Source organism: Pygoscelis adeliae, unplaced genomic scaffold (genome assembly GCF_000699105.1).
Source record: "Pygoscelis adeliae isolate BGI_AS28 unplaced genomic scaffold, ASM69910v1 Scaffold429, whole genome shotgun sequence".
NCBI classification, from domain to species: domain Eukaryota; kingdom Metazoa; phylum Chordata; class Aves; order Sphenisciformes; family Spheniscidae; genus Pygoscelis; species Pygoscelis adeliae.
In genome coordinates this window covers 1-10,652 of record NW_008825561.1, presented here as the reverse complement: position 1 = coordinate 10,652, position 10,652 = coordinate 1, and the positions used below count along the sequence as shown (strand labels likewise).

General features: G+C 44.2%; 1 protein-coding gene across 1 annotated transcript in view; it reads right to left on the bottom strand.

The window, feature by feature from the left end:
• Nucleotides 1-9,453, bottom strand: part of RIN3 (Ras and Rab interactor 3) — a gene marked incomplete at its 5' end in the record, with an annotated part of 46,155 nt that extends 36,702 nt beyond the window's left edge. The window contains one exon of the mRNA XM_009332381.1: nucleotides 9,339-9,453. Coding sequence (XP_009330656.1) covers nucleotides 9,339-9,453 — 115 coding nt within the window. The remainder of the gene's footprint in view (nucleotides 1-9,338) is intronic.
• Between the last annotated feature and the right edge of the window lie 1,199 nt (nucleotides 9,454-10,652).

The window sequence follows — 10,652 nt, the reverse complement described above, 5'->3', positions numbered from 1 at the left end:
GGAAAAGGGCCTCTCTGCAGCCTGATAAATACAGTGCTGGCCAGGACCTGGGCTTGTTCAGGGCCGGTGGTGCGTGGCTGGCCGAGCCCCTTCAGCAACCTGTGCCTCAGCTCTCAGTCTATAAAATGGGTGCAGTGACACTGACTTCCTTGGGAAAATTCAGTTGAATTCAGCTCGGCAGGGAGGGGAAGAGGCAGCTCCTCAGCATGCTGCCAGCGATGCTCTGCCTCGAGGAGGTTGGCTGCCACGGAGCAATTTGGCCGCAGTTTTGCACCGACCTCCCATCCATCCTGACAGTGCTTGCCCCCTGCCTGCAGCCTCCTCTCCTTGCACCACGGGGAAGCTGTGCTGGGCTCCTGCCTCCATGGGCAGCCTCCTTTCGGCTTTGCCCAGAGCATCTTGGAGGCTCATGCAGTCATCCAGCACTACAGGATGTGACCCCACCCTTGGCTGCCTACTGCCTCTTTCCACCCTGTTCCCAGACCTCTGTCTCCAGTCTGCCCACCCACCCTTCCCAAAGTCACCAGCCACCCCTCCACCCCCATATCGCTTTCTTCTCTTTTCCAGGCTTTATTTCACATAACCCAGCACATGGCAGAACCTCAAAGGAAGGATTGCCCCACCACACCATCCTGCTTTCATGTTCCCACACCTGCACTGCTCACTCCTTCCCAGCCATAACCTGCATGTGGGAGAGGAAGACGGGAACCAGAGGGGCATGAGGGCATGGACACATGCCACCAGCAGATGAGGGATGGCGAGAGCCCTTCTCGTGACAGCAGTGTCAGCACAAAGTTACAGCCTGAACTCACCTAAAACCTGGCTCCTGCCTCTCCTAGGGACAGTGCCCACACCCTTTTCCGTCTACTTTACTTGTGCTTATGAGGCTGCAGTACCCTCACTACTAGTTACTAGGACTACTGATGTTTTTGCCTTATATATACTTTTATATATATATTCAGTAAAATCATATTCTACAGTAAACCTGAAGTTGAAGATGCTTAATGATGACCTTCCTGGCTGGTAGACAAGTCTCCAGGATGGTTCATGAGGTGGTTGCCAAGGCAGTCCCCTCTTTGTCTGCTTTATTGCTGAATAGCAGCATGGGGTATCAAAAAAACCCACCCAAACCTTGATCTTTTCACTCTGTAATGTCAGGTTTAGCGTCTCATCTATTCAGAGGAAATCAGAACTATAAATAGTCCTACCCTGCTTTTCATGCCTTAGTTTACAGTATTAAGAACTCTTCTTTCTGGTGTTGAAAGCTGCAGGGTTTCCACTCAAGAAGGCCAACCATTTCAGTTAAAGTGACCATTTAAAAAACTTTTGTACCATTACAGTGATAACAGAAGTAACCAAATGTACTTTCTGATGGGCCCTTCTGCCTGCCCTCTGATGAGCCAGAGGTTGCCTCAAGATGTTCGACTTGAGAAGGGTGGGATGTACATTTACTCCTTAGATTGTCCTAATCCAACTGAAAAGTCTCTTTAGCACCTCTGCAAACACAGTCCAGGAGCCTTGCAGTGCTATTAACTCCACATGATGAAGTCTATCTCAGCCCGCAGCAAGCTCAGCTCTGCAATATGCGGAAGGGCATATAATTGCATCTATAGGGCATTACTGGGCCTTTTCAAGCACATTGAGATACCTCATATGAGTTAATTCAACTGGAAATCTGCACTGGTTAAATAGACTAAGCACATTCTTTCCTTTCCCCCGTACAAAAGGTATCTACCAAAGAAAGGAAGGTTATGGTTTTTGGGGACATCACAGGTGAGACACTAACCCAGCAAATATTTATGTTTTATTTATTTTTTCACCACCACCCCTCTGTAAATCTTAGCAGTATTTCTCCCAGAACCTGGGTTTTAGAGAATGGGAACTGCTTTTGTTGCTCTGCTGAGACATCCCTTCTGAGAACTGCCATCTGCCCTGAGCTTGCCCACAGACTGACTCAGTCTCACTGGCTGGTTCCCTCTCATGGGATCACTCAGGCTGGCAGGGACCCCAGGATGTCTCTAGCCCAAACCCCTGCTCAAAGCAGGGTCAGCCCTGACGTCAAACCAAGTTGCTCAAGGCTTCATCCAGCCCTGTCTTGAAAACCTTCTGTGAAAATCTGCAAGTGCTACCCAAATAAATGACGTCATCTTAGAAGTCAGTGTCATGAATACCAGCACATACTTCAGTTGATTCACTTTAGCTATGAAGTGAAAGATCCCATGTTTCTGGCCTCAGTCAGTACCACAGATTTCCACCTTTTTCATCGCCATTCCAGTTCAGAAGGGATCCAAAATAAGTGCAATTAAAATTAGTTTTTAAAATGGGAGATTGTCTTCCTATAGGTTGTTTTCCTATATCTTCTGTTTGCTGAGACTTTAAGAAATTTTAGGTTACACCTTTACATTAAAGGTTACATCTTTAGGTTTTTGTCTGCAATTGTGAGGTTATTTCTCTTTCTGGAAAAAAAATATGAAAATTTCTGTCTACCTTCACTCTACTTCCTGATTCCAGCAGGCAGGGTGTTAGCAAAAAGACTTGCAAAACTGAGGAAGCTATTGCAAGAGCTGTCAACACTTCCACAAAAATATTCATAGCACAAAGATCATCTACACAACTGGCCACTCTCATTAAAGGAGCTAAATTGTGAGTAGGCTGCAGTAACTGAGCTATCCTCCCTTTTTTTCCCACGACCTCATTTGTGTAGTACTTCAATGCAGTTCATGTGGGAAAATACCACCTGATCATGCTGTGCTATGTTAGCAACGAGGACTTTGGTCTCTGAATTTGTTAATCCAGCCTCAGCATCATGTATTAAAAGAAATGTTGACAAAATGAAACAGAGAAATCTGCCATAATGGACCATATCTGGCCATAGTGGCCAGGGTGCCAGCAGAGTGCAACAGGCAAGTCCATTATCAGCATCTGAAGGTGTTTGAGCCAACAAAGAGCATGTACTGAGTTGTTCCTAGTCAATCTTCCCTGCCTCGTGCTCACTCACGGTAAGTGCTCTCACATAGCGCTCGGACCTACTGACCCATGCAGGGACGCAGGCAGGAATTTGTATCCCTTGCATCTGAGTTCTGCCATCATGCCAGGCGTGCTCACAGCCCTCACCTCAGGCTGGCTGGGCTGTAAATACCAGGGCTTTCAGCAGCTTTGTTTAGAGCTAAGCCTGCAAAGATGAACAAAATCCATCCCCATGTTACTCTAATGCCCCTCTGTAAACATGCTGCTGCCTGATTACTGTTGTTTAATTACCATCTGTTACTGCTACAGGACAGTCAGAACGACTGCACATGCCCTTTTTATCCTGTGCAAATGGCATTAGTCTATAATAAAAAAAACCTTTTTTTTCCCCATATGCTCTTGGGAAGGAGGAATGGAAGTGTAGAAGTGACTGAAGTAACTTGGTAATGATGGACAAAGTTGGCTTTGAGAGCTAAGCTTGCTTTCACAGCATTAGACTGCACCTATTTGGAATTATTAAGGCAAGAAAGTAGATTGTGAAATCCTAGCCCTTAAATAATCTTTTCCCTTTCCTGATTGAGCTTACCCTTCCTAAAATCCAGTGTGCAAAGGAATACCTTTGCTCGTTTAAATTGTTGTTTTGACTCCCCAGCAAAGCCTGCCTTCCTGTCTTGAAAACCTTCCATGAAAATCTGCAAGTGCTACCCAAATAAATGACGTCATCTTAGAAGTCAGTGTCATGAATACAGTGTAACTCTTCTTTCTGTCCTGATGGACAGAACTGGTGTAACTCTTCTTTCTGTCCTGATGGACAGAGCTCGGTGGATGGTGGATGTACAAAGTGGTCAGGTCTTCATGAACTTTCATGACAAACAGATGTCCTTTGGTAAAAGCAGTTAGAGAATTAACCAGACACGTAAGCTGTTGCTGTGTGTTTTACTTGAGTTGTGGTCTTCTCCTAAATCCCTACTGTCTGTCTCAAGCATTTCTTATCAGGCTCCAGCCTGCACTTCCTCAGCTTGTTCTAACTTTAAGAAAGGCCAAATAAGGTGACCAGGGCAGGACATTGGATTTCTTTATCAACATTCTTTTTGCTACCAGACTTGCAACTTTGCAGCAGTACTCAGTGATTGCTCTTAAACTGCTTTTGAGTGCAGTAATTGCCTGTATCTTTTCTGTCAAGGTATATTGTGGGTCCTTACCACAAGCCCATACCATATAACCTGAAGTACAGCTGCTGTCCATAAACCAGAAATCAAGTATAATCTACCGTGTCCAATGGCACTGTGTCTCATCTTTCAAAGGTGGTATTAATAGTGATCTGGACATTTTTGTATTACTTGGAGATAATTTATTTTGGCTTTCCTATTTGATTGTGTTAAGGTTATTTCAAGACCTCCGTTACGCTCCAGCTTGTTCAGTGTTTGCCTCTGAGGGTCAGAGCAGGCAGTTTTAATTTAAATCTCAGAATTTTTCTGTAATAAATGAAATAACCACACTACAGACAAGGCTTCACTACAAACCCCTCCTTCAGCTGTGCACTCATTGATTTTGGGGCTCAACTCAGCCTCGGCCCAGTGCATTGGAAGAGATTCTTCTGAACAGCTACGCCTGGTGGCAGATTGTCCCATGTGGCTACAATTTAAATAAGGAACAAGGACAGCAACTCCACAACATGGACTCATGTGAACAGCCTCAGGAGAATAAACTGCCAAGTGAGCAAAGCTAGCTGCAGCAATGGGGGAGCCAGGAGGCAACAGCATGATTACAAGAGTGGGCATCCATGGCAGGATCAGGCCAGCCTCAAACTCCTTAGGACATGAGCCCAAGGAGTTCAGTACTGACTTGGCAAATCAATTCCATAGTTATTTCTATAAAAATTTCTAATAATATGAATAATATGTTCTTCTTTATTCTGTGCAATTGCAGATACTTCTCCTGTTTATCATCATTTTGCATATTTGGGAAGGAATCACTTCCTCTTTTTTTGGTACAGAAGAGTTTGGAAAACAATTACAACACATTCTGCACCAAAGCATATGTGCAAGACTCCTGAGAAGTACATGGTCAACTCATGTGTTTCATGAAATCAAATTATTTTCATCTATAATTGACAAGATTTCCCAGAAAAAAAGGAAGCATTACACTCAGTATATGGTGCTAGAGCATTTTTCTATTAAAGGACTTTACCCCTGTTGCATGTGTCTTCACAACTTTGTGAAGTTAAAAGCTACTGTCACTACCTTCACCACGTGGTCTATCATACTCAGATGCTTCTTTCAACCTCTCAGTATATGTTACTTCAAACATGCACATTTACTTCAAACATCTGCTTCTCTTCTTTTTAATACTGCTGCAATGATGTCACTGATGTCAGTGGAATGATTTCTGACTGTATACACATAAGTGGAAGGAGAATCGGGACCTGAGGTTACAACCGGTTTGCTGAGAAAAGCCAAAGGTAGGAGTCAGCTGAGGAAATGGTGCTCAGTTCTTGTGGTATGTGAGGCTAGGCCTCCATTTTGGGATGAAGCAGAAGTAAGGGACAACTCTCAGAACTGAAAGCGCATGAAGTAGTTGAGATTTTAGCAGAGCTTGAGAGGTATCTCCCAACACTGCATCTCTAAAGGGAAGAAATCTTGTAACAAGCCTTCTCTCTGGGAGATTTCCACTGTTCTGTATAAGAAGTAAGGGATTGTTCAGGCCAAGAAGCAAAACCACAAAGATCCAAGGCTTTGAAAGTTGCCGGATTTCTGAACTTTCTGATGAACCACGTGGTGTCTGCTGTTGGGTCTCTACCATACCTGCTGCTGCAACCAGGCTTTAGCCTTCCTGTCTCTGGAGGAATTATGACCAAAGATGAAGAACCAGAAAAAAAAAATTAAAATCCACTCTCTTCATTCTCCTGTTTTATGATTCTAAGGGCTACTTCACAAAACAGGTGAAAATTCCCCAAGAAAAAATGGAAAGAGGTTTCATTTCTTGACCCTCTTAGCTAGTGGGTTCTTTGGGGATTTCCATTAAAAAAAAAAAAACACAATTAAATCCGGTCTTCCCCTCAGGAAACGATACTTCCCTAAATATTTCATCAAACGTCAACAAAGCAGATCTGATACGGGGAAAAGAAAGAAACACAATGATCCACCATTATTAGGCAGTCCAATGCTAGGAAGTTTCTGTTTTTTTTCTGCTTCATTGAATGGCCATCTATATACGGATCTCAGAGGCTGGGCGGCAACCTCCATACCATCATCATGATACTGGGGAAAACCTCTTCAGGTACCATTTGAGAAGTAGGATGGGATGAGAACGGCTTTTTACAAACAGCTGAGCAAGTAAAACTTGCTGCATATGGTAAAAGTAAGAGATGGACATCGCTGTAGAGATGGCACAGAGCCATCATGTCACCTCTAAGGATAGCACATCCTTCTTTGTGTCACTTGTGAAGCTGAGATTGCACTGAGTCCTCATGAGAAGGACAAGAAGTAGCTGGCAATGTGCTCCAAAATAGTAAGCTGGGATGGGTTGCAACTTGGATTTTAAATGGAAGGGAGGATCTCCGTAAAATCTGAACTATATAGGTCAAGGCAAATTTAGCTTTCAGTTTACATCTGAATGCATCAAATCTGTGGCGTCTAATGAGCTGAACTGAGGTAACAGGGAGAAGAACTTGTTCCCACTTCTTCAAACCCTTTATGAGGAGTCAGCTCTCAGAAAGGGACAAACAGCTCTCTGTGGGGCACATTACACAGATCATTGCTTATGTGTCAACTCAGAAAGGAAATACTAGGAGCAGGCCAGCAAAACCAAAGCTGCTTGTCCCCCATAGAGCTGGAAAGGGGGATTCTGGAATGGCAGGAGAATTACAGCTGCTCCTTTTGAAGGGCACTGGAAGGGCACCAGCTTTACTCCATTTCATGCAGACTCAAAGAGCAGGTAGCTATCAGGAGGATTCACCTCCCTATTATTTGCAATGTTCATTGGCAAGCTGAAGCCTCCTTTTAGCAAACACAGAAGAACTAAAGAGGGACTTTCTGAAGTTAAAGACTAGATGCCTGAAAAAACCCCTGCCAGTCTACAGCGGTCCTCAGGCTATGCAGTTGGCATGCTTTACACACTCTCAGGAAGTATAACACTGAACTTTCAACAGACTTGCATTCCACAGCAAGATAATGTCTCCGGGGGTGCTCAGAAGTCTCTTACCCTGACACAGAATACCAGGGAAGAGTGAAGGGCACTTCATTAAGCTAAGGCAATCCAGACGTACCAGGGTACTTAGCAAGGAAGCTCAGATTCTAGTCTTAATTCTTTTAAAGCATTCAGACATATAATTTTATTTCCTAAAAAAGTTTAGAAAGCCGTTGGAGTAACTCAGAGACAATAAATCAAAGCTAATGTATTAGGTTACTCCGAGACACAGAAGATTTACCATCTCCCCTTGCACCAGATATAGTCCTTTGGCTTTACTAACAGGAATTAATTTGATTTCTTCTAAACTCAAAAGCCAGGCTACTTACCCTAAATGAGAAAGGAAGCAAAAGCATGACCGTTTCTGTGCCCAGTGTGTTCCTGTCAAAACAGTGTGGGATGGAGACCTGAGAGGCTTTTTACAGCTCAACACTGACAGAACTCAAGCTAAAAATAATGTGAATATCCACCATAGGAATGCATCAGCCTCATGGCCACTGGGATGGCAGTTATCCTGCTTTTTGAATGAGAGCTAATTTTTAATTACCCTGCTCCACTTACTCTGCAACTTATATGAAAGTGGTGGAAACTGATTTAATTCTTGTTCCTACCAGAAAGCTGTGTCTCTGAACACATCCTTTGCATTAAGTTAGTGATAGATTAGAAATAACAAGCAAGTAAGTTTGAAAAACATGGCAGAAAAGTCTTTCTAGCTAGGCTAGCTCACAGTGAAATTTTTGTACTACATTTTACTTTGCTTGTCTGCAAAGAAATCAGATTTTATGGCACAGGACACAAGTCAAGAAGTAACATTTCTATAAATGATATTTTTAGGATGGCAAGATTCAATTTTTTAACTTTTATCCAAAGGAAAACTTGAATAATCAAAAACCAATCCCCCACCATGTAAAACCTAAGCTGTAGGTCAACTTCAAATAACTAAATAAAGAAAAAAGTTTCCCCACCCTGCAGCTAACCCTTGCCCTTGTATTCTTAATCTGGACACCTGAAGTTGTGGCAAAAGGTTTGCTATTCCTGCCCTCATGCAGGAGCACTGAACATGTGTGGCATCTCTGCAATTGCGTGCTGCAAGGTGCACGCAGATGAGAGAGAAAGCTTTCCTGGGGGGTATGCAGCAGCTGGGCAGGCAGCTGCGCTCTGTGAAGGAGCAACACTACGACAGCCTGTGGTCTGTGCTTGAGATTAGAGCAGATTAAGATATCCACTTGTCCCTCTGGCTTTAAAGTCTGTTTATGATGCAGAGGTATGCAAAGAAACATATGAGAAGGAAAAAATTCATTTGAGCAGCTGTCAAGGGGGAAGAAATAAGCCGCAACATTGATCAATGGAAATACAAGTGTTTTAGCAGAGAGTAAAACATATACCCCAGGGAGCTGGCTTTGGGGCAGAGCTCAGTGACAGAGGATTGGGATGTGTTCATATAAATAAATAGTGTGAAGTTATTCTGATGAACTCTTTCAAGTGCACGTTTCTATGACTATCCTAAAATTCCCGTGTTTACAAACGTTTCTTGGAAAGTGGAAATCATATGCCTTATGCATCCATTTACACTGAGGGCAGCATCAGACGTGGTTGACTGTCAACTGGGTTCATTTTTGCTTGCTTATGGCAGACTGGGCTGTCTGATCAGGAACAGCACTGATACCACCAGCCCCAAGACCCAGCTGCTTCCCAGAAACGGCGAGGCATTGAAAACGGTGGAACAGTTCAGGAGTAACTGGTTGTTCAGTATGACCGTATGAGGTGCATGAAAAGGGAACGTAGCAGATGTCAGATGCCTGGTGGGCCTCAAATTCAGTGGCAGAAATAGAGACAGAGCCAGTGAGTTAACAAGGCTTAGTCTGTCAGTGCCTTGCACTTTGCTCAGGACTTCCACCTGGTGAAAGGCAGCTCCTCTCGCTTGATCAAAGCACTGGCCTGCTCATCTGGGGGTACTTTATTTTCCTGTTGCAAGCCTGTAAATGATAATACAAGGTGCAGAACCACAGGGGAGCTGAGGTAAAGCAGCTGCAGGAAATATTAACTGAACTACACCATAAAAGCAAGATCTGCTGCCGGTCACAAGGAACCTGCTCATTGCAAGTGAGATTACATAAATACTGGTGATCACAAGAGGATTCAGTACAATAATCAGAGCAAGACAAAAAATGTAAAGAACTTACTTGATTTTTCTTCTTTAATGTTGTACTCCAGCACACCGGGAGCCTCGTTCTGCACTGGCAGGCGGACTGCAAGGACCATGTTGTTCACATTACCCTCTTTCCTAACCAAGAATATCTGAAAAAGGAGAAAGGAATCAAGAGCTTAGCTACATTATGTGAGCTTCTGAACTTTATTTTAGGTCACTGGCAATGAAGTTTTTTATCAGTACAATCCACCTTTAAATGATCTTATTTTAGCTTCATTCCACTTGGCTGAACTTTACATGACAAAAATAATTAATAAAGAGGCATTTCATCTGGGTGAAATTCAGACCTGCAAAGGAACCAGCAAAATTTCTATGCATCACTGATGTCCCATTTAAGCCTAAGGCAAACTATTTCACTACCTGAAGAGTATAAAGCTGCACTCACAATTTGTCAAGTAATGCTCCTCACAAAAGTGCCCTAAATTACAGACAATTCACCCTAGAATGTCCCAGTCTGGGTCTAAAGCAAGGGAGTCACTTGTATGTTGAGAGGGAAAGGATTCAAGTGTCCACAAGTGGAACATAAGGCCAAAGGCTCTGGTGGCCACAGTGTCTCATGGCAAAGTTTTTCATAGGACCACTCAGACTGGCTGGGACCCCAGGAGGGCTCTCATCCATCTCCCTGGGTGAAAGCATGAGGCCAGACCAAATTGCTCAGGCTCTAAGATAATACTTCCTTGTGTTTCCTGTAAACAGGCAATCTTTTGGAGAAAAAATAGTATTTTCCCCACCATGAGAAAAGCTGCTTTATTAGACATCAGAAAACCTACATAAGAAAGATAATTTAAAGACCCTCAGTCACAAGAAATATTTCATAGGACCATAGGGTATTTCAGGTTGGCAGGGACCCTGGGAAGACTCTTGTCCGACACCCTGGGTGAAGCCATGAGGCCAGACCAGGTTGCTCAGGGCTTTGTCCAGACAGGTCTGGAGAACCTCCAAGGGTGGAGACTGCACAACCTCTCCAGGAAACCTGTCCCACCACTTACTGTCCTCAGAGGGAGACAGTGTTTCTATGTACCCAGTCTGAACCCCTCCAGTTTCAATGTACGCCTGTTGCCTCTTGTGCTCCCACCGTGCAGTGCTGAGCAGAGCCTGGCTCCACCTTCCCCATGACCTCCCTGTAGGTACCAGGGGAATGCTGTGCAGTCCCCCCGAAGCTGTCTCTCCTCCTGGTTGAACAAACCCTGGTCCCACAGCCTCTCCTCAGTGGGTCTGTGCCCAGCTTGCTGCCCGCCGCCCCTGCAGGGCCTTTCCTGCAGAGCTGCCCCGCCAGGCAGTGCCAGCC